We start from the raw sequence: 22,345 nt of genomic DNA on the forward strand, positions 1-22,345 counted from the left end.
TTATTATATAGTAAGTAGATGATTCAAGAAACTAGACTAAAACCTTGCTTACAAAGCCTTCTTGGCAGCGTCAGCTGGAGAAACTCTGTTCTCTCTGTTGAATCTTTGTCTTTGAGGAGGAGCTCTGTTTCTTCTGTCAGTTCTGGATCTAACTCTGACGATTCTAGCGTGAATAGCACAGGAAACACAGTAGTGCAACTTGTTGTAGGTCTTTGGTAGAGCGTATTCGGCGTAGACAGAAGCTTCAGACATATCTCTGATGGCAGCAGCTTCAACGATGTTTCTGATAGCCATTCTCTTGATAGCTTTGTCCTTTGGAACAGACTTGGAACAGTTGACACATCTGACTGGTTTGACGTGACCTCTACCCTTCTTGTTTCTACCGTTGGAAGCTCTCTTCTTTGGCATTTTGGCTATACTTTATTTGATCTTTTCGATATATGGAAGGGAGTGGATTCAAAGTTTCAAAGACTATAACCAAATCTATCTTTTGCCAATACTACTAGGACTGAGAGGTGAGCTACACCGGAGGGTATTACGCCCAATGGACAGGAAGTGGTCTAGGCTGGATCCCTAGAAAGAGTTTTCCCACTGGGGCTCGGCCCAGAGGGGGACTTCCTCGTGGGAGCTAGAAGGAACCTCTGTCTACAGCCTGGACGAAGATCTCGTTTCTTCAGGCGAGAGACGCAAGAAAATTCTGAAATTTTTCACTTTTTTCGAAATTCAAAATAATAAGAAAACCCAAGCATACCTGGGACTGTCAAAAATGGTGCATGGATGTAACAAAACAGTCACTCAATATTCTCGCAGTATCGCTCTTATTAAATATACAAAGTACTATACAAAGTCCTATACAAAGTACTCTACTAAGTATTGTACTGAATATCGATTCATGATTGTGTATTGTCTTGTGTGTTCCTAACTAATGACATTAAATATAAACCTTTTTGATTCCTTAAAGAAAAGATGAATGTAAATTTTATCGGGTCAGAGGTAAACTATTATGCTCGTATTATCTCATCTAATGGTGATGGTCCCCAGTATCAACACCGACGGCTTTCACTTTGTAAACGGAACCACATTCCCAACATCTAGCGACTTTGTTAACGCTTGGCTTCAACCACATGACTGAGTGAGAATCGGCTGGAGAACCGGTACAACCAACGTAACGGTAATCGTCGTAGGATTCGACGACAATTGGGTTCTCCATGGTACCCTTTCTCGAGGAATCCAAAGGTTTTTGGTCGAAAATCTCAATACCTTCCAATTTACCCAAAAGTTCCAATCTTTCCAAACCGGTGGCTTGTTCCAAATCGGTTGGAACTTCACCTTGCTTGGCACCTGGACCGATCAAAGTCTCTGGACCATCGACTTCGGATAGGGTTTGAGCAGTCTTGACGACAGGCTTACTTTGTAGAACCACTCTAGCGGTGGTGAAAGTTCTGGAGACTCTAGAGACTCTAGACACTCTAGACACTGGGGTAACAAATCTTAATGATTGACGTAGCATAATTTTTTGGAATCGTTCGGTGTCTTGTATAAGTCCTGGCTGTATCGAAGAATATCTTTAATATAAACCATTATAATCCTTCTATTTGATAAACTTTACCGGTATTAACGCTCCATCGCGCGATACGTGGTTACTGTTAGGGAAAATACTGCAACTCCATTGGGTGAAAGTCACGTGGAGAAGGTAGTTTATAAGCTTGAATCTATAGATCTAGTAGTTTTTGTGGTATTAACGACCAAATTGGCGTAGTTCCCAGTATCTACACCATGGGTATACTGCGCCTGAAAAGCCCATGCTTAACCACATCGCGATATCACCACCAAATTCCCCAAAATTAGCTGCGATGGGTCCTACCCAGTAGGCTTGAGCCATACCAACAACCACGCCAGCAACTCCGCATAAAAATGCAAATGTAGCTGCATAGCCATGGGTCACTACATCGTAATTGTTCCACATCTCCCAGTTGTATCTGTTTTTCGATACCACTAGTTTCCTCTTGATTTCATGTATATTCATCCTGGATGAACTATTGACCGCAACCTCTTGAGGTGGGAATTCCTTGGTGTACAAGTGTAGGAAATATCTTCTGAAGATAACGTTCTCTTCGAGCAAAAGTATGAAATACATGCTGATCCAGTAACCGATCATTGGTAGGAAATTACCTAGAATTGTACTGAAATGGTTACGTCCCACTAAGGCACATATCAAACAAATGGCCGTAACAACCAATGACCAGAACCAACGAGGAACACGAGCTGCAAAGACAGACGAAAGCTGGATTGAGAATGCGGCGGAATAAGCATTTATAATATTATTGGAGACCAAACTGAGAATCAAAACCACGACACAGAATTTACCAAACCCATTCCAACGTTCAAACCCGGCATGTAATAAACCACCCATTCCATACTTGTCATAAGCCTCAGTCCAGGGTTGGTAAACCACTGCCACGCATGCTAGTAGGAGACCAAGTATGCCGACAAATAAGGTAGGTACAAAAGTACCAAAGAACGTGAGTAAGAATACTTGATACTTGGCGGTATCCTCTGGGAAAAGAATATAGTAATCAGCAGTGATCGACCCCCAAGTAGACGTAATACTGTAACAAAGGGAGAAAAAACTCAACCAGTTACCCTTGATAGTCAATGGATCCACACTACTATTATCGATTTCATTAATTAAATGGAACTTGTCGCTGGAAGAGATGTACAGCAGAAGGAAACAGGTCAAAACGGGCACTGAGATAAGAGTCTCGACTTTCAGCACCTGTTTTATTCCAAAGGCGGACACTAAGAATGAACAGGCCATGACAATGATGATACCAACCCATAGAGGAACTTTATCGTTGGAGATCGACGCCAGCATCTCACCACCGACCACACAGTTGACAACTGACCATCCCATAACCCCTATAATAGACGCCAATGCAACCAGTTTAACAAACCACCATCCAAATAGAAATCTGGCAGTAACCATCTGTCTGCAACCGGATTGAGGGCCCATTATCGAGCAATAGGCCGCGATCAGGCATCCTATCAGCATAGATACAAGACCAGAAACCAAACATTGTCTGAAATTCAATTCAAATAGTAATGGTCCCAGGAAATACGATGACATCGACGATAAACCTCCGGTAGCACTGAGCCACAACCCAGCTACGTGTAAAAACTGCCTCTTCGACGTACCACGTTCAAACGGAGAAATACGTTCAATACCTTGGGACTCAACTCCAAGAGAATCTAGCTTCCTAGATGCCGTAACTAGCCACCTCAAGTATTTGTTTCCTGAAAGTTCATGTGATTTTTTTTCAAGATCCTCCCCATTGACCTGATTCGACACTTGATCGTTGCTTAAGGATATAGTCACCGTTTCCTCAAATTGCTTAGATTGTCCAACATCCTTCCTCGTCATTACAGCAAATGTCTGCTTGGCTCTTAGCTGTCTAAAGCGATGGGAACTGGGATCTTGAAAGGTTTATCTTATCTGGATGAATTTTTATATTTCAAGATGACTCTTCGCGCTGAAAAGAAAAAATGAAGGAAGCTCTCGCCGCACGTCACTAGCACGAATGTTGGTATGCCCAGTAATTAACTACATAGCTTTAATTGCCCAGTAGGATTATGCATTCAGACAATCCTCGATGCCTTACAAACTGGTGATAGAACATGCGATAATGGATCAGTAGCTTCGAGGATGTTGCGCAATGCAAGTTCGCAACTTTGATAAAAGACTGTTTCTGTACTACTACCAAGATGCGGAGTGATACTGGTCATCTTGTGCTCTGACAACAACGCCTGGTCAATTTTGGGCTCTCTGTAGAACACATCGGCACCAAGATGTCTCAACTGGCCTTTTTGCAATGCATCTTTGACATCGTCCAAATTGAGAATTGATCCACGGCCGACGTTGACCAGAATCAAGTTTGGACCATCGCAATGGGACAAAAATTCCTTGTCGATGAGGTGTTGAGTTTCCTGAGTTCCTGGCAAAGCAACTATAATCACACTAAACTGGTGCAACTGACTCTTCAAACTATCATCAAGTCTATGGAATGTCCAGCCATGCTCATTTTCTTTTTGTGGTTCACTTCTCCTGCAGTAATGGACCTCCATTCCAAGCCCATGATGTAACTTCAATGCTATTTGCTTACCGACGCTTCCAAATCCCAGAATCAAACACTTCCTGTTACGTGGGGATTGAACCAGGAAAGAACCATCATTACTCAATCTGTGACCAAATTCCCAAGCTCCATCATCTCTGTCTGCCGCATGATTTCTGGCTGCAAAAGTGTCACCATCCTTTCGAGCAATCAGTTGTTGGTATGAAAATTTCCTGAAACCCTCTAGGACATGCCATAGGACACAATCTCCAACATCATTGCCGCCTTGGTCCTTCTCCTGAGGTGTTTCGCATACCTGATCTTGGAAGTTGAACAATTTGATTTCGTTTTCGCGCAATGCTTCCAAGTCAAAGCCGTTATAACCTCTTGAACACAATGCGATACATCGCAAACTCTTCCTGGGAAACGATTCATGTTCAATGACATCGCGTGTGAGTCCACCAATAGGGTGGAATGCAGGATATCCACCATAAATCGCTGTGATGTTCTTGTCTGTATGTTGTCTTAGAAACTTAAAAAATTCATCTTTGGTGGTCACATCGTGGTGCAGAAACTCGAATCTATTGCGCAGCTCTTGGGAATCTAGGATACGAGATCTGTGATCGGGATGAGCGACGAACAATAGCGTAGGCTTCATACTTGATTGCATATTTTTTTTTTTTTTCTCGAGAGAATAAAGTGTCAAAGTTTGTTTGTGGGCGGGGGCGAGCCGCCATTTATTCTTAATAATATTATCGTTTATTTTATCTAGGTAGTACTTAGAGTTTTAATCTTCTGTGATTCATCTTTGAATCACCCTCTATGAGGTCTTTTCCGTAAAATTGGTCGTAAATGCTATGTTGCCTTGAGCTATGGTCATCAATGGTATTCAGCCCGAGGTGTCCGTTTAATTTGTTGTAGATGTATTTTCCGTTTTCACGTACTTCAAGCACATTGGCGTCAATCATGGCGTATAACAGATCTTTTTGCAAATCACCAACGTCTTCGATACCGACACAGAGTCTTATTAGATCTTCTGGAAATTCTCTTTGTTTCCTTACTTCTGGATCGATAGATGCATGCGACATTTTGCAAGGTAGGGAGATGAGCGAGTTCACGCAACCAAAGGAGACTGTCACTGAAAATAGTTGGAATGCTTTTGAGGCAACTATACGCTGTGAATGTTCCAAGGAACCGGTTTCAAATGAAAGAACAGCACCTGGTCCCTTGTTGAAAGATCTATGCAACTCGAAACCAGGATTGGTCTTGAGCCCGACATAACGGGTCTTTAATGCGGAGTTTTTCTCTGTTGGCTTAAAGCCGCAAGACTCTTCTAACCATTGGGCAATGACCATCGAGTTGTATTGCTGTTGGTACATACGCACACCAAGTGTCTTTAAACCACGATTCAGTAGCCATGAATCCATGGGAGAAAGACCAGAACCAGTAGCATTCACCACGTAGTAAATCTCTTGTGCGATCTCGGCAGTCTTACCAACAATAATACCACCCATAATATCGTGATGACCGTTAAGGTATTTTGTAGCCGATTCATAAACCACATCACAGCCGTACTCTAGCGGATTGCATTGCAACCCACTCATCATTGTATTATCAACAATCACCACAGTAGAAGGGGAGATACGTTTGACATATGCGACCAATTGAGGTACATCTACCACTTTACAAAGTGGATTTGTAGGAGACTCCAACAAAACACAGTCGACTTTATCTAGTGAGCCAAAAACTGCCTTAAACTTTTCCATATCAGTGGTATCGACGTGCACTGCACGCGCATGGGACTTGCTCTCTAAATAGGCTAAAAGACGGTTACTACCACCGTACAAGTCATCCCCGGCAATGATCGTTGGAACGTGAGTAGCGCTTGAAATCACTAGACCACGTAAGATAACATCCAATGCAGTCATACCACTGGCCACTGCCAAAACATGCTCTACAGGAACTTCATAAAGTTTCCCGATCTGGTACTGCAAAAGTGATCGTGTGGGGTTCCCCGAACGAGAATAATCGAAAACCTGACTCTCTGGGTTATCCAAATCCACTTTGAACGTTGTACTCAAATACAAAGGCTGTACAGAGGCTCCGTGCTTATCCCTGATCTTTAGATTCGTCACCAACTGTGAACTCATCAAAGGTTTATAGCTCTGTACCATCTTTGTTCTTTATTATCTAAGTGCGATGATCTTTAACGCCTTTTTGGAGCCATAAGAATGGAAATCCAACCAAAAGAGTTATTATATATGAGTTGTGCTGCTATCTTCGAGGAAGAAAGCTTGAAGCGGCGGTGTCACATAATCTAATCATAGCACCGACCCGTCGTTTCTAACACCGCTTCTCCCTCAATTTGGAGAAAGAGTCTCGGCAGTGAGTCTTGATTTATAACTCCGCTGTGTAACTAGACACCGCTGTGGCGTTAAGGGACTCAAACCCACAAATGTGGCTCTGTTTGACTCACGTGATGTAAGAACTAGTCACGTGCACAAGGGTCTGCACGTGGTGCTCTGGTATCGTAGGCAATAAAAATGGCTCGGGTTTCATTGATATGCCGAAGCACGTCTGTTGTAGGTCTGCATCTATTTCCACTGGTGGGTCTCTTTGTCTGTCCACTTAGGCTACGCCTACTTGCCTAACCTTGCGTCAATATCTCCCTCTAGAGCTGGTTTCCCTGCTGGGATCGATCCGCTCTTATTAATTATAGCAGAAAGTTGACCCTATCAGTTTAATATATCTTGCAAGTATTTCAAAACATATTATTCCATTAGCTCATTGTAGAGTAATTGTTTCTCGAGTACGCGGTGGAAATGACGCTGCAGTTGCATAGGATAGATTCTAATGGTACAGTCATTGGATTGAACGATCAGTTCAATTTGCAGTTAATACCAAAACAGGAGGACAATCATGCGGTCAACAGTGATCTTACCGGTAATACAATGACCACTGAAACGCAAAATCAGAACCAAAACTATATTCAGAGGATACCTTCGACCACGGCAAACAATTTCTTTGAAGATCTGCTCAGTTGGCAGCCTCCAACGAGCGGTAACAATGGTAGTCGAAGGTTATCTATTTCCGAGTATAATGCGGATAATGCCGGATACTATGAGTACGAGTATTTTGGTAAACACCATGATGATTCAACGACCCAATTTAACGATAATGACGACGAAATAATGATGATAAGTGATGATGAAGCGATGCGAGGGTTTGATTTTGACCTCGATGAACCACAGAGGAAAAAGGTCAAGGACTATTTCAAATTGAGCATCTTTAGCAGTAATAATAGTAGCAATGGAACGTTTTGGGGGAGAAAGAAGAAAAATGTAGCGGAAGAGACTGAGGCTGTGATTAATCCTTCACAATTGTTATTCCACGATGTGTTTCAGGAGGACGAAGAGGAAGAAGAGGATGATGGGGAAGCCATCACACAATTCACAGTGTTTGACAATCATAAGTTGGATCACAGACCCATTGTTCACTCTCCAGCGCCTGCAGCAATAGCAAAACGTAGATCGGGTTCAATGCCCAAGACTAGAGGTCGTAAACCTTCACCCATACCGGACGCTTCCAAACAGTTTGGTTGCGAATTCTGCGATAGAAGATTCAAAAGGCAGGAACATTTGAAACGTCACGTAAGGTCCCTTCACATGTGCGAAAAACCATTCAATTGCCACATCTGTGACAAGAAATTCAGTAGGAGCGATAACCTGAATCAACACATAAAGACTCATTCACATCAATAGTAGATAGAGACGTATTTTAAAGGTTGATAGTGGGGAAATCATCTGGGATTTCCATCTCTTGGCGGATCGATTTGGGGTCAACACCGTACTTGTTGCGAAAGAAATCTACCATGATATCAATGTTGTCTGTCATGGTCTCTAATTTTTGTAAGTCGCGTATCAGCATCGACCTCTTTGCCGCGATCTTCTCCTTATCCCATCGGGTCTGAGATAGCTTGTTATATTCCAATTGCAATGCTTTGATTTCTTCCTCGATCTCGCGGTTACGTTGCAGTTGTTCATTACGAGACTTTATTCCGTCAGGGGATTCATACCGCTCACACCTGTCTGTCTCACTTGTAAGTTTCAGTTTAGCCTTCAGCTCAATGGTCTCCGCCTCCTTGGCTTCTTTCTTTGCTTGTAACCGCTGGCAACTATCGTAAACTTTCTGCGTAATCTGATTCTTGAAACACCAGTAAACGTTGATATTACCACATTTCTCTACACAGATCAATCCGTCCTCATCGATCATCTGTTGCACCAATTCTTTCACAAGCATGGGTGAAACTCCAGCACATTTCTTCGGAATCATCTTCTCGAGCTCCTTCATGTTGTAGAAAGAGTACTCATTTTGTAGAAATGCTAGAATTCTCGATTTCTTCTCTTCTAAACTGACTCCCTGTCTCTTGGGCGGCTAAATTCCAAATTAAGTGATTTGCGTTAGTAGGTGACTTTGTAACCGAAGAGCTTGATTATAAGGACTCATACCATATTGGACACAGGAGCTAGGCGTTTGATTTGAGATTGCTAATAATCTTGTATTAATATGTGTTTTCCACTGAGCGGGTATTTTCAACGCATTTCAAAGCGCTTAAAGTTACGCCACTCGCTACAAGACATGAAACAGCCAGGGTTGACTCGCTTTGAAAGACAACTAGTATAAAGAGTCAATAGAACACTACAACACTTACAAGTGTCTAAAGGAGCTTGATTTCAGTGATAGCGGGCTTCTATTATTGAAATGATTGCCCGTATAAAATGCATATCTCTACCTACGGTGCTCGGAGTCCTTTATTATGTTAAACTCAAAGGAGAATGATACATTTTATGAACAACTTCTGTAGAGACGACGTAGTCCAAGAATGAGAATTAGAAGTAGATCGTCAGCTGGAGCCAAAGGTGCAGAGCGGGAGTTAAAAGATCTGGTCAGTTTGCCTGAAAATGGTAACAAATGCGGTGAATGTGGGAGCGCGGTTCCAACTTGGTGTTCTATTAACTTAGGCGTCTTTCTATGCGGCAGATGTGCCTCTGTCCATCGTAAAGTGTTTTCATTGAGGGATGATGACGCATACTCAGATGTCAAGTCCTTGTCGTTGGATCGCTGGAGCGAAAGAGACTTGGATGATTTGTCGCGCAGTGGTGGTAATAAACATAATAACGAACTTTGGAATCCTAAGAGAGTTCCCTTTCCCTTTGATGGTGACGAGGACAAGAGTGCTGTTGAGCAATTCATTAGGTCAAAGTATATCGACGGCATTTTCAGAAGCTCACCAATAGAACCCGAGGACTATGGGATTAGTGGGAACCGAAGAAGAACAAGCAGCAGAAGCAGAAGTGGAAGTAAAGTTAGACCCAATCTGCGTCCTAGCAGAAGTTATGGCTCTTCAGGTGATGTGCCCAGTTTAGGTAATCGTCAGGCCAGAGATTACGAACTAAGCAGGTACTCTCGCGAACTAAGAACCCTGAAGGAAATGGGATACGACGACATTGATCACAACGCGGAAGCGTTGAGTCACGCACATGGTGATTTGAACCGAGCCATCGATATACTAGAAAGATACAATCGCAGAAACGGCAGTAACGCTGGTTCAGCCTATAACAGTAGAAACAGTTCGAGGCTGAACTCAAGAGCTGCTTCAAAGACAAATCTGTCTACACCGGATATAAATCCACCTTTACCAAAGAGGCGTGGAAATTCCAGTGCACCCCAACCGGCCGTCTTTGACGGTACCGACGAAAGCATGGTGCCCAACATTACCGGTCAACAGCCACAACCCGTAGGCATTGACGGAATGACAGGCCAGGCGGTACAACAATACTTTGATCCAGCTACCGGAATGATCTACGTGGACCAACAAGAGTATCAACAACAACAACAACAACTTCTTCTACAACAACAGCAACAACAACAACTACTCATGCAACAACAAATGCAACAACAACAGTATCAGCAACCACAAGTAGACCAGAGTAATCTAATGAATCTATACCAGCGTCCTGACTTATACACGACACCAGTGGAGATCAATCAAACTGGTCCACAGTATCAACAAGTACAACAATTACAACAACAACAGCAACAACAGCAACAACAGCAACAACAGCAGATGCTACAAATGCAAATGACCCAGCAGTCACAATTACCTCCAGGGCAGACACAACAGATGTATCAAGGCTACTACATGCAATAGACACTATACCTCTATAATTTTATCTCATCGATACCCGTCACTGTGTAAGCGTGAGAAGCGATCTCGGGGTTCTTACAGTAAAACAAACAAAGAGTCATCATGAGCAAGCCTCGTAAATCCCTTTCTCACTTCTCTTGACGCAGACTTATATAAAGACTGTGAGTTCCTGAAACATCGATCTTATAAGTACGGTTCGTATCTGTGGCTTGTAGTGACTTCGATGTTCTTTAGTTGTAATTCACGTGTGGTTTGTTGATTATAAAGAACTCTGTGTGATTTTATAACTAATACCCCACTCGCGAAGTAGCGAGGATACACAGTCAGATAACACAACAACTAGAGTAAGATAAGTGCGTTTAGAAGTTGCAGAGAGAAAGAGAGAAAGAGAGAAAGAGAGAAAGAGATAGTTGAAGAAACCTTGGTGTCTTCTTACATCATGTCTGAGAAGAATGCGATCACCATTATTAATGGTGCTTACACCATGGAGAATGAGATCGGACGGGGTTCGTTTGCCACCGTCTATAAAGGTTACTATACAGCTGATAGGGCTCAACATATAGCTATCAAGGCTGTTTCGCGATCGAAGTTGAAGAACAAGAAATTGCTGGAGAATTTGGAGATCGAGATCGCAATTTTGAAGAAGATTAAACATCCGCATATCGTGGGGCTCATGGATTGTGAGCGAACCTCGACGGATTTTTACTTGGTTATGGAATTCTGTGCGTTGGGTGATTTGACGTTCTTGATAAGGAGACGTAAGGAGTTGATGGAGAGTCATCCGCTATTAAAGACTGTTTTCGAAAGGTACCCTCCACCCAGCGAGCACCATAACGGTTTACACCGTGCATTTGTGATAAGTTATTTGCAACAGTTGGCTTCGGCGTTGAAATTTTTGAGATCAAAGAATTTAGTTCATAGGGATATCAAACCTCAAAATCTCCTGTTAGCTACACCACTTGTCGGCTATCATGATGCAAAGACTTTTCATGAGTTTGGATTTGTTGGGATTTACAACCTGCCGATCTTGAAGATCGCTGATTTCGGATTTGCAAGATTTTTACCCAATACGTCGTTGGCTGAAACTTTGTGTGGTTCACCTCTTTATATGGCTCCAGAGATTTTAAACTACCAAAAATATAATGCTAAAGCTGATTTGTGGTCTGTTGGGACAGTACTTTACGAAATGGCATGTGGGAAGCCACCTTTCAAAGCTTCCAATCACTTGGAGTTGTTCAAGAAGATCAAAAAGGCTAATGATACTATCATATTCCCAGCTCAATGCGTTGTGGAACCCGAGCTGAAGAATTTGATTTGCAGCTTGCTGACTTTTGATCCAAATAATAGGATCGGGTTTGCAGACTTTTTCGACAATGAACTGGTTAACGAGGATCTTTCAAAATACGAATTAGATGATGGAATGCCTGAGTTGGAGACAAAATCGAAGGACGTGGTCGAGAGCAACATGTTTGTTTCCGAATATTTGACAAGGTCTGCAAAAAAACAACCATATTCCAATGCAAATACAAACACTAAGTTGGCATTAAACACAAATTTGAAACCTTTGACAACAGTAAGAGGTATAGAAACTACGTCTCCAATTAAAGAGAAAGATGCCACATCATCGTTGAGTCCTACGTCTCCAACGGGACATAGCCCAGCTCGTTCAATCAAGAGGAACCCATCATTGGATAAGACTAAAAGAACTGCAGATTCTGGATCAGATCTGATGTTGGAGAGGGAGTATGTGGTGGTCGAGAAGAAAACTGTGGAGGTCAATGCACTGGCAGATGAATTTGCACAAGCTGGTTCTGGTTCTGTAATTTTGCAACCGAACCAACACCAGATGCCCAATGCGAACAGTACCCTGGCGGTAGCTAATGCGGCTCAACATTTGCAACAACAATCTAATCAATTACTCAAGAATAAGAATGCACGTCATTCGAGTGGAAGTAGTACATCTCGCCGCCCTTCCCTGGTGGATCGCCGATTATCCATAACGTCTCTCAATCCGTCTAACGCTCTTTCAAGGGCTCTAGGCATTGCCTCAAGCAGGCTCTTTGGTGGCAACACCGCTGCGGTATCCGATCAGCAGCAACAGGTTTCAAATGCATCCTCGCCGAATTATAGATCATCATTGTTGAACCCTAAGATATTCCAGGACCTAACCGAAAACATCATCTTACGTGTCGAACATTTGCAAGAAGAGGAGCCCAAGAGTCTAGATAGCAATTCTATCGTTCGGTTATTAGAGACTCTCTCGGCAAAGGCTTTTGTCATCTTCTCTTACGCGGAGGTGAAGTTTTCACAGATTGTTCCCTTGAAGGAAGTCGGTTTTGAGAAAAGATTAAGTAATGGCAGCTGTGCCATAGAAGAAGAAGAAGAACCGGAGGACGACGATAATAACAACGGTTTAAGACCATTTTTAAGAAATAGGAATTCCTCCAGTTATTCTCAAGCTAGTTCAACTATTAATGATTTACCTGCATCTGAGATGCGTCACGTTTGCACTGAAGCTATCATTCTTTACATGAAATCCCTTTCCATCTTGGCAAAAGCAATGCAAATAACATCCAACTGGTGGTATGATCCACAGGAAAAGGTGTACTCCCTCCGCTTAAATTTACTAGTCCAGTGGATCAGAGAGAAATTTAACGAGTGCCTGGAAAAGGCCGACTTTTTAAGACTGAAGCTAAACGAGTTGAAGAGCAATGGTATAGAAAGCTCCCAAAGAAAGGAACAAGTCAACAGTTGCTCGAAAACGGATGCACAACAGGAAGAATATGATTTTAACGGTGATCTAGAAGAACCTGTCTACTTGGAAAAGATCCTGTATGATCGCGCTTTGGAGATATCGAAGACAGCGGCCAAGTTGGAAATGCAGGGCGATCATTTGAGCAATTGTGAATTGGCATACGCAACTTCTTTATGGATGTTAGAGACTTTACTTGATGATACTAGTGGTGAAGACCTGTATGGCGAAATACAGGGACTCACAGTAGATGTTTTGGACGATCAGGACAAGAAGGTTATTAGGAAATATATAGACAGTATTGCCAATCGTCTGAAAGCGCTACGGGAAAAAATCTATCAAGGGTGAGCATCGGGTTATACACATCACGCATGGCGTTACTCATTTGACATGAGACAGGCGAGTTTTTCGGATTTGGGTTTTGGGTTTGGTGGAAAGGTTTGGTTTTATGATTTCACGTATTACTTCATTGGTAGTACAGCTAGATGGTATTTAAGATTTAGTTCATGATTTTTTATTAATTTTGCGAAAATGACGAGTTTGAGAAAATTCAACTCACGATAGCTCGGCGGCTAACTTCTCTAAACATAATCAGAAAAGGCTGAAACAGCGCCTTGTAAAGACACGCTGACGCTGTTTCATGTTCAAGGTCAATTATGCCAGCGAAGACACTGCATATACGGCATCAAATCTGCCAAGCCTAGCAAAGTTTAGTTTCTAATACGGTCAGGTTAGGTCAATGACCTCTATATGATCGTGGTGCGACTTAGCGGGCTCGAGCTCATCATCATCATCAATAAGAACTACCTCCAAATCTTCATTGCTTGGCTGTTCCACATTTTGACTGTTCTCACCACACCATTTATTATCCTTCGCTCTCCTCTCGGCTGCTAATGCTGCCATCTCCCTGGGAGTTCGAGCAGGCTCATTAGTCAAAGACCCCAAACGTGTGCCTCTGGATCTGATGAGTTGGTTCCTTTGACGTCGGATCATCTCTCGATCACGATTTTGGCCGCCCAAACGACGACCGTGTCCCAGAAACGTATCAAACAGTCCCTGCTGTTCAATAACCCACTGCCTCCCCATCAGTTCGTCCAGCTTGGCATAGAACCGATTGTCATGAGGACCAAACAGATTATGTGTCAACTCATGCAGCATAGTTCCCATGATAGACTCTCGTGGCAAAAATTGGAACTCATCGGTTGGATTTCTCAGTCGCAACATGATCTTCATACCTCTATTAACATTCATTCCAAGCAGTCTCCTATCTCGAGGGAAAAATTCAACTAAAGAGCCAACTTTGAACTCATTCTCCCTCATCAGGTAAGAGACCCGATGAGCTATATCCTTTAAGAGTTCCAATGCATCCTCCTTACCTGGTTTCTTCTGCAATACAGCAACCTTAGCGACATGTGGATTCTTGTGCACCTCAGTGCTACCCATCACCGACCAGGCAGTCTGCCACAGGTCCCAATTTGCGCAATAAGACCTACTATTATCATGAAGAGCTTCTCTTGAAGTCGTTTCTCTCAAGTTACCCGCCGATTTTCCTAAGCGATTACAGCGTTTTAACGGCTGAAAGAAACGAGCTCTCAAGTCATTGAGAAGCCAGCGGTTCGCAGACTCATTTCATTTCCACTTGTTTTCGTCTATTTGTTACTACCAATTGAACGATTGCTTAGAGTTGGAATTTAAAGATGGCCAAGAAGCATAGTGGGACTGCCAATGGAAAGGCCAAAGAGAACGGATTATCCAATTCCAGGTCAAAAATCGCAGCTAAGAGCACCGAATCAATCAGCAATTTGACAAGGCCACAACTCTACTCTATTTACGATGAAGATATTACCAACAGTGAGGAGACTTTGTCATTTGAAGAGATCAAACGCTCGAGAGGTGAGAGTTTAGACGATCGTGGGCTCTCCACTGAACCTCGTTTGACATTTTCAGCGGGTTCTATGCTGAGTAACAGTTCTGAACTTAAGGCCAGGAAAACCTGGTTGTCGAAAGCTGTGAATTTTTTCTTTGCTACATCACTACTATCCATAGCAGGCATATCCTACCATGAATTGTCAAGGCAATTACACGATAACCACCTTTTACATCCAGATTTCGCTTCAAGACCACTTTCTCTCGGTGTGGAGATTTCCAACTTGTTGACTGGAGGAAGAGTCCCTGATTGGGGAGCCTATGCCCTTGAAGGTATTCTATTTGGGTTGTCTATCCCACTAATGGACCACATTTTCAACATCAAGACCCCTCGCAACTCTGTGGGCTCCATTATAAGAAGTGTCAATGCAATGCTTGGAGTCACTTTTGGTATCAGACGTGTGGAATGGTCTTCTTCTTTGCAAGCTGCAGGCGCTTGGGGTTTATTGAACATAATTCTATGGCTTCTCTTTGACAGCACAAGCTCTATGTTCTTCGGCTGTTCATTCATGGGGTTACTTGCCTGTGCGTCCTGTTACAGAGAGGTCAGCGACAAATCTCAGTTCCTATATTTCATGGATTTTTACTTCCTGGGCCTACTGCTTTTCGGTAAATTAGGAAGATATCTATTTTCCCAATAATTGAAACCTTGTACACTTTCTTCACGTTCCTCAAGTCACTCACATTAAAACATTATATAGACACTATCGCTAAATGGACTATTTGTTCGGAGACCTTGGTGGTGGACCGCTCGAGATACTCCCCTGCCTCGAAACAGAATCTCCAGCACTACTACTCATTCTCCTCCGTATTATCGACTCTCTTAATCCACTGGGGTTCGTCACCGGCAGATTGTTGTGGCTTGCCCCTTCAGATTGAATTACTCCAGCTTTGCTCAGCGCATAATCACCACTGTCAAAATACCTACGTTCTTGCATCTTATGCTTAAACAGATCCTTCTTTGACGGTAATTTTCCGTACATCTTGTAAAGTTTTAATTCTTGGGGAGTCAGTTTCGACAGATCAACGTTCTGCTCCTGGCGAGCCTTTGTCAAATCCACTGTACTATTCGTTGGAGATATATCACCCATTATCAAATCTTAATTACTCAGTTCGATCAAGAGCTTCTAATACTCGTTCTTGGTTTCATTGCATATTCAATGGTCCTTTATCTGCCTGGACCTTTAAAGGCTTTAATGCGAATTGTCGTGACCCGGCTCCTTACGCTAAATTAGCAAAGCCCTTCAGGTAAGAAACTTTCATATGGATGAAATTGGTTGACGAAAGAGTGTTCTAGGAAGCATTGGTCTTTAAATGCCAACTGAGCTGTAAGGAATTGCTAGATTGAGGGTTTGATTTAATACTGCGCAGAGTTCGGAGGAAAACCGGTTGATTTTTGAAGATATTGGACGGAGATGATTTGCATATTACGACTCGTGGCAATTCTAGCGCTTGGAATTGCGATTGCAGAGTGTGAAGTTCGCAGTTATGCCGATTATATGGTTTGCCGTTTCCAGACACCGGATCAGAGACATGTAATTGAAGATATTGTGCGACCTTTGACTAATGACTACGATATATGGACCCGCAATGAAGATTTTATTGATATAAGGTTACCGAAGAAGGTTGGCAAACTAGAAGGATGTGATGTAATGATAGAAAATTTGGATCAGGTTATCGAGGAATCGTTTCCCAACAGGATGGAGATTGATGAAGTTCGCTCGAGTGGTCAAGTACCGTTTGATACACTAGGATCATCAGATTTCTTCTTCCATGAGTATAGGGACTTGGAGACTATTTACACATGGCTTGATCTTTTGGAGCACAGTTTCCCTCATTTGGTCACAATCGAATGGGTTGGTGAAACATATGAGGGAAGATCTTTGAAAGCACTTCATATTTCGACAAAAAATCCAGAGACAAACCCCGAAAAGAAAACAATTATCATGACAGGTGGAATACATGCTCGTGAATGGATCAGTATTAGTTCCGTGTGCTGGACAGTGTACCAATTGTTGACAAAATATGGGGTTTCGAAGAAAGAAACTAAATATTTGGATCACTTGGATTTCCTTATCATTCCAGTGTTTAACCCCGACGGGTACGCCTATACTTGGGAGCACGACCGTCTATGGCGTAAGAATCGTCAGGAGACATTTGTCCCAAGCTGTCCGGGAATCGATATCGATCACTCATTTGGATTCCAATGGACTTCAAACAATGAGTTTCCGTGTAGCGAAGAATACAGTGGCGAGCAGCCTTTTGAAGCCATCGAAGCTTCATCATGGGATCACTATTTGAACACTACCAAGGGTGAATATAAAGTTTATGGCTTCTTAGATTTCCATTCGTATTCGCAAGAAGTACTCTATCCTTATGCCTACTCATGCGAAGCGGTTCCTCGTGATCTAGAGAATTTGCTTGAGCTCTCCTACGGTCTATCCAAGGCTATTCGCAACAGGTCGAATAAGTACTACAAAGTGACTGCCGCTTGTAAGGATAGAGGTTCTGATTTAACCCCAGGTCTTGGGTCAGGTTCGGCGCTCGATTTCATGTACCACCATAGGGCTCACTGGGCTTTCCAATTGAAATTGCGGGATACTGGCAATCATGGGTTCCTGCTACCATCGAAATTCATCGCACCGGTTGGCAAGGAAACTTATGCCGCGGTCAAATACTTTTGTTCATTTATATTGGACCCTTCTGTATAAGAAAATTTATTTAATGTCTTAACAAGTCATACAAGCTGTATTTCCTATTCAACAATACCGCTGAGACTGCAACCGCGATAATGTACACTATCGTCTTGTAAAGATCTACAGGAACTCCCAACTTGCAATTAATTACCGAGACGTTTATGGGGACCATTGTACCTGGCTTCATGGTAGGGTATGAGTCATTTGTAATGGTGAATTTGATAAAAATACGGGCTTCTTCACTCGTGGTGCCTTGCAGACTAGTTGAATGCGGTACTATAAACCAACCCATCTCGTCAATGGATACAGGGTCCAACGCAGTCCAACAAATTTTAACTTGATATACTTCATCAATTTGTAAATGTTGCAATTGGATGTACGTTGGGTTAACCTCTCCAATATGTGTCTCGATAGTTTCTTTGGCATGGTTGGAGTTATTTAGTGAGATCCTCAATGGAAATTGGTCATCGATATGATTGCTAGTTCCCACTGGGAAGTCCTTCGGAACTTTTACCAAAAATGATTCCGTATTCGCTATTACCAATACAAATAGTGAATTGAGCCAAATAAACCAGCTCCAAAAAAACCGTTTCATCTTCTATTGTCTGTTTGTACTATCCTGCTCATCGGCTTCAAAGGTGCACAACTATTGAATAACGGATAACCTTGAAAAGTTCAACAAACGAAAATATACCAAGTCGTGTTAGAGCTCGCTATGGGGCGTTATAAGGGCTTCAAATCTTCAGTAGAAGCTCTTGATGATAACGACGATCATCTTTATGAGCAATTTTTACAAGAGTCGGCAGCTTTGGAGAGGGATCAACAACGATTAACGCAAGATATACAACAGGAGTTACGATCCACATTGGATGGCATTATGGAGACTATAGAAAGTGAGGTACAGCATAACAGGAGGCAAAGAGAAGCGAATGAGAATGCTAACTATCAAGCAGGCACAAACATACATAACCCTAACCATAACCCAGATATCGCCAGACAGGGACCACTCTTTGTACGCAGGAGGCCATACCTTCAAATCTTCATAAGAAATCTACTGCTGTTGGATTATTTTGTTGTCTTACTGCTCTTCCCATTCTCACTGTACAATATATTAAGATGCGGATTTAGCTCTGTGACCTTCTCAGAGACAGATTTTGTCAATGACATACTCACGTACTGCCGTTACGTAAATGATTTCGTTAGCCTCGAAGGATCCTACCGCCTGATTGATGTGAACATGGATCTTTTGAGCAAGTTCCATAACATCATAGTGTACTACACCTGGCCCACGGCGAGGTCAGTAATTTTGACGTATGGTCTATCGGATCAGGCTCAAAATACTATTCTTTCCGGATATCAACTACTCGTCAAATCAGGTGCTGTATTGATATATCTGCTGTACGGTATCGGTGGTACTGTTTATCTGACCATGGCGGGCTTCTTCTTCTCCATTTGTTTAATGATTACACTAGTAAGGAGGTACAAGAACGTACAAAGGATCGTGGCCGCCAGTATAGAGAGTTCTGCCAGGATTCCCGGAGTTTTGTAAGGTCTGATGCATTACGCAACCAAACAAGCGCAATCTTCAACATAGATGTGCATTTACAAGAGCTTATTGATAATGAGCCAATTAGTGAAGGCGATATGCCCAATGACCCAACGGGATGCCATTGCTCAAAAGATAGAATTTCTACGACGGAGAGCGCTCAGTTTAAGCAGTGACTTTGATCTCGCTTATCGGTTATACAAGAAGCAGGCTTCCTAACGTCTTTGAAAGCCTAATGATCACCAAGAGGTCTCTGAGCATTATATAGGTCGATACAGTAGCCATAAGCCAGCTTGAAGCAGGTCTTTACGCATGTGACCTTCCTCACGTGCTGATCTCTTCCGCGCTCGCATTCGTCAGTGCCTGGGGAGTTCCAACTTTGAATTGTTTTAAAGACCACCTAAAACAATGATGTAGCGCAGTTAGCTATTGACCTTTTAAGCATACTCTGGTCATAAATTTAGTAAATTTAATTTGCGGCCCTTATAAGTATTCTGTTCTAAAGGCGAAATTTGGTGTTCCTAAGATCCCTACCGTAAGAACAATATATTGAACACTTACGACAAACCTGCTCTGACATTCCCAGAAAGAGGACCAGTGGCAGTCCCCAACTTTAAGAGCTGCTACCCCATTTGTACAATTGACTGACGCGTTCGTGTCCAGTTAATCCAGATAGGAGATCGATGTCCCTACCGTCCGCCTGTCTCCAAGTCCATGATAGAGCTCGCTCGAACGAATTTGATAGGTTGAAGTCGCGAGGCTCCAGCTCATCTATATCGATGGGCGAAGAATTGACGACTTCAAGTAATAATAGTGAATCTGGTACAGATTATCAACATCAACAGCCGATACGAAATTCTGGCTTGAAAATACCAGCTAAGCTTGAAGAAGATCCCAAGGGTAACAAATCAGATGAACCGAAATTCCTGGATGAAGGAAATGCTCTTTTCCAATACATAGATCCACAACCAGCGAACCCGCCTAAATATGCAACTATCAACCCTAATAGGAGAATACGGTTTCCGATCTATGAATGCATTGAGAGATGCCCGCGAGATGCAGTTCCTCCAAAATATTCGCCCGCAGTGGATTCCTTTACCGTTATTTCGATGAAAGTAGAATGGTTATCGCCATATGAGGCTTCGCCATCGAGACAATGGAAAAACTATATTATGGAGATTAATTCCACTCAGTTAAATTTCTATCGTATCGATGACTCATTAACAGCAGGAATCAAGAATTATTATAATGGTGATCAAAAGGTGACTAGTAGTCACAGTCATCATTCCCATTTATTTTCTCTCTCATCGAGAAGCACTTATCAGTTCAACAAAGCTGACCAGGAACGAATTAGCATGAGTATCAACAAGAACAGGAAGAAATATCTTACAAATGATAGAATCGTCAAAACCTACTCGTTACAGTGTGCTAAACTGGGGATTCCCACAGACTACACGAAGAAAACATTTGTTCTACGAATGCGTTGTGAATCCGAGCAGTTTTTGCTCAACTTTTCACATGTCGACGATATGATCATGTCGACCATGTATTTACAAATGGGTATTTGTGTGTCACTAGATCTGGACCTCAGAGAGCTTCCCACTTATCGAGTAGTGCCGCGTAGGAGAAGGCGTAGGAGAAGAAAAAACAGAGATGGCTTCTTTTCCGATAGCCATAGCAGATCCAACTCAATTTCGCGGTTGCACATCAATGGGACACCTCCGCCGTCTGGGCATGGACGAGTGAAGACCCCGAAGGAAGAGCATTCAGCGGAAAAAATGAAGACTACTAGAAGTCTGACCTCATGCATTTTGAACATGCATAGCAGATCCCCATCAGCTGGGCGCGAATCTAAAACGCGCACTAGGTCCACTCCATCAAGTAGGAAGGGCTCGGTGACAGAGGAGACTACCGGTTCTCCTGGTTTGAAGTCTAAGTTGAGAGGCCTTTTTAAGAACAGAAGAACTGTTTCAACACGACAAATCACATTGGAAAAATTTCAGTCTCAAACTAGAGGTTTGAACAGTGTCTTGGAAGACGCCGAAGAAGAGGATCCAGGTATCGTTAGAACTAAATCCCTGCCGGCAAAAGAACTTCCAAATAACACCATACTTCCATCACCAGCTCTGAATGCTGACCGTTCCATTTCTAGGAATTTACCACCAGATATGAATTTAATGAAGAGCCATGCATCGGCGTTTACCAATGATCAAAAGAATAATTTCTTACCAATGACCCCAGAGGAGGAGTTGATTTCACCGGGAATGACTTCTCTCGATTCGTATCCTGTTCAAAGATACAATACTCATACTCAGCGTGAAATCGATGAGTTTAGAGCAGTTGTGCGCGAGCATGCAGAAGATGCCCATGTTGTCGAGAATGAGAATGAAACAATGGGCTGCCTGGACATGGGAGCCCTTGAAGCGGATGATGACGATGACGATGAAGAAGAGGAAGGAGAGGACGACGATGATGACGCAAGTGGTACTGGTCGGACAGGATCTAGATCTGATCCTCCACGATCAGTTTATGCTGACGAGGGAATCTTCCACGACAGTGACGACGATTACGTTTACACCATGGAGAGAAGGATAGGTTACAGAAACCGCGCGTCTTCCACCACAAGTGCTTTGTCTAATACTCCGTACGGCAGTGATGAAGTGAAGTGGAATCCACCCATCAAGGAAATGTCTCGCAGGCGTTACATAAGAGACTCTCTCAGATGTATCAAACCGCTATCCGAGGGACACAGATGGATTGGTAAAGTAGTAGTGCATCCTACCAGGCCACCGCTCTTTGAAACAAACAACCCACCAATAACTGTTGGAGTAACTCTGCCAGATACAAGATTAAGCAGAGGGAGATACACTCCTTCACAAGACTATTTTTACGGAGAAGTTGAATACAAACAGACTAAGAATCATTATCTCAAGGTGCTTATTGCTGGACCTGCTGGTTTTTAAAAGCTGGAACGAAAGTTTTCAACCAGTCGCAGGAAACCTAAGGCATTTTATTTTCGAGCGAGTGGGCTTACACAACAGAAATGAATAACGAAAATGAACAACAAACATTGAATTATGCTATTTGAACGGTTTATTAAGTTATGTA

At 42.7% G+C, this 22,345-nt stretch overlaps 16 protein-coding genes across 16 annotated transcripts; 7 read left to right on the plus strand and 9 right to left on the minus strand.

Annotated features, from left to right (window-relative positions):
• Positions 1-48: 48 nt before the first annotated feature.
• RPS26A (40S ribosomal protein eS26) lies at positions 49-408 on the minus strand (the record flags this gene model as incomplete). Its single annotated transcript, XM_003679754.1, has 1 exon — positions 49-408. One exon carries the CDS (start codon positions 406-408, stop codon positions 49-51), a length of 360 nt encoding a protein of 119 aa, XP_003679802.1.
• Positions 409-1,021: 613 nt separating this feature from the next.
• COX4 (cytochrome c oxidase subunit IV) lies at positions 1,022-1,510 on the minus strand (the record flags this gene model as incomplete). The annotated part of the gene is made up of 1 exon (XM_003679755.1): positions 1,022-1,510. The coding sequence occupies one exon, from the start codon at positions 1,508-1,510 to the stop codon at positions 1,022-1,024; it is 489 nt and encodes a 162-aa protein (XP_003679803.1).
• Positions 1,511-1,738: 228 nt separating this feature from the next.
• TPN1 (Tpn1p) lies at positions 1,739-3,421 on the minus strand (the record flags this gene model as incomplete). The annotated part of the gene is made up of 1 exon (XM_003679756.1): positions 1,739-3,421. The coding sequence occupies one exon, from the start codon at positions 3,419-3,421 to the stop codon at positions 1,739-1,741; it is 1,683 nt and encodes a 560-aa protein (XP_003679804.1).
• A 215-nt stretch (positions 3,422-3,636) lies between these two features.
• On the minus strand, positions 3,637-4,779 carry TDEL0B04650 (putative hydroxyacid dehydrogenase; the record flags this gene model as incomplete). The annotated part of the gene is made up of 1 exon (XM_003679757.1): positions 3,637-4,779. One exon carries the CDS (start codon positions 4,777-4,779, stop codon positions 3,637-3,639), a length of 1,143 nt encoding a protein of 380 aa, XP_003679805.1.
• A 109-nt stretch (positions 4,780-4,888) lies between these two features.
• On the minus strand, positions 4,889-6,283 carry STR3 (cystathionine beta-lyase STR3; the record flags this gene model as incomplete). The annotated part of the gene is made up of 1 exon (XM_003679758.1): positions 4,889-6,283. The coding sequence occupies one exon, from the start codon at positions 6,281-6,283 to the stop codon at positions 4,889-4,891; it is 1,395 nt and encodes a 464-aa protein (XP_003679806.1).
• A 648-nt stretch (positions 6,284-6,931) lies between these two features.
• Positions 6,932-7,870, plus strand: COM2 (Com2p; the record flags this gene model as incomplete). Its single annotated transcript, XM_003679759.1, has 1 exon — positions 6,932-7,870. One exon carries the CDS (start codon positions 6,932-6,934, stop codon positions 7,868-7,870), a length of 939 nt encoding a protein of 312 aa, XP_003679807.1.
• A 16-nt stretch (positions 7,871-7,886) lies between these two features.
• MND1 (Mnd1p) lies at positions 7,887-8,620 on the minus strand (the record flags this gene model as incomplete). The annotated part of the gene is made up of 2 exons (XM_003679760.1): positions 7,887-8,543; positions 8,618-8,620. The coding sequence occupies 2 exons, from the start codon at positions 8,618-8,620 to the stop codon at positions 7,887-7,889; spliced, it is 660 nt and encodes a 219-aa protein (XP_003679808.1).
• Positions 8,621-8,991: 371 nt separating this feature from the next.
• On the plus strand, positions 8,992-10,320 carry GTS1 (Gts1p; the record flags this gene model as incomplete). The annotated part of the gene is made up of 1 exon (XM_003679761.1): positions 8,992-10,320. The coding sequence occupies one exon, from the start codon at positions 8,992-8,994 to the stop codon at positions 10,318-10,320; it is 1,329 nt and encodes a 442-aa protein (XP_003679809.1).
• A 436-nt stretch (positions 10,321-10,756) lies between these two features.
• ATG1 (serine/threonine protein kinase ATG1) lies at positions 10,757-13,417 on the plus strand (the record flags this gene model as incomplete). Its single annotated transcript, XM_003679762.1, has 1 exon — positions 10,757-13,417. The coding sequence occupies one exon, from the start codon at positions 10,757-10,759 to the stop codon at positions 13,415-13,417; it is 2,661 nt and encodes an 886-aa protein (XP_003679810.1).
• A 378-nt stretch (positions 13,418-13,795) lies between these two features.
• WSS1 (metalloendopeptidase WSS1) lies at positions 13,796-14,512 on the minus strand (the record flags this gene model as incomplete). The annotated part of the gene is made up of 1 exon (XM_003679763.1): positions 13,796-14,512. One exon carries the CDS (start codon positions 14,510-14,512, stop codon positions 13,796-13,798), a length of 717 nt encoding a protein of 238 aa, XP_003679811.1.
• Positions 14,513-14,766: 254 nt separating this feature from the next.
• On the plus strand, positions 14,767-15,636 carry TDEL0B04720 (uncharacterized protein; the record flags this gene model as incomplete). The annotated part of the gene is made up of 1 exon (XM_003679764.1): positions 14,767-15,636. The coding sequence occupies one exon, from the start codon at positions 14,767-14,769 to the stop codon at positions 15,634-15,636; it is 870 nt and encodes a 289-aa protein (XP_003679812.1).
• A 78-nt stretch (positions 15,637-15,714) lies between these two features.
• TDEL0B04730 (endosulfine family protein) lies at positions 15,715-16,086 on the minus strand (the record flags this gene model as incomplete). Its single annotated transcript, XM_003679765.1, has 1 exon — positions 15,715-16,086. One exon carries the CDS (start codon positions 16,084-16,086, stop codon positions 15,715-15,717), a length of 372 nt encoding a protein of 123 aa, XP_003679813.1.
• A 324-nt stretch (positions 16,087-16,410) lies between these two features.
• Positions 16,411-17,706, plus strand: ECM14 (putative metallocarboxypeptidase; the record flags this gene model as incomplete). Its single annotated transcript, XM_003679766.1, has 1 exon — positions 16,411-17,706. One exon carries the CDS (start codon positions 16,411-16,413, stop codon positions 17,704-17,706), a length of 1,296 nt encoding a protein of 431 aa, XP_003679814.1.
• A 10-nt stretch (positions 17,707-17,716) lies between these two features.
• Positions 17,717-18,286, minus strand: PGA1 (Pga1p; the record flags this gene model as incomplete). The annotated part of the gene is made up of 1 exon (XM_003679767.1): positions 17,717-18,286. One exon carries the CDS (start codon positions 18,284-18,286, stop codon positions 17,717-17,719), a length of 570 nt encoding a protein of 189 aa, XP_003679815.1.
• A 120-nt stretch (positions 18,287-18,406) lies between these two features.
• Positions 18,407-19,240, plus strand: ASI2 (Asi2p; the record flags this gene model as incomplete). Its single annotated transcript, XM_003679768.1, has 1 exon — positions 18,407-19,240. One exon carries the CDS (start codon positions 18,407-18,409, stop codon positions 19,238-19,240), a length of 834 nt encoding a protein of 277 aa, XP_003679816.1.
• A 680-nt stretch (positions 19,241-19,920) lies between these two features.
• TDEL0B04770 (uncharacterized protein) lies at positions 19,921-22,200 on the plus strand (the record flags this gene model as incomplete). Its single annotated transcript, XM_003679769.1, has 1 exon — positions 19,921-22,200. One exon carries the CDS (start codon positions 19,921-19,923, stop codon positions 22,198-22,200), a length of 2,280 nt encoding a protein of 759 aa, XP_003679817.1.
• Between the last annotated feature and the right edge of the window lie 145 nt (positions 22,201-22,345).

This window comes from Torulaspora delbrueckii, chromosome 2, assembly GCF_000243375.1.
Source record: "Torulaspora delbrueckii CBS 1146 chromosome 2, complete genome".
In the NCBI taxonomy this organism is placed as follows: domain Eukaryota; kingdom Fungi; phylum Ascomycota; class Saccharomycetes; order Saccharomycetales; family Saccharomycetaceae; genus Torulaspora; species Torulaspora delbrueckii.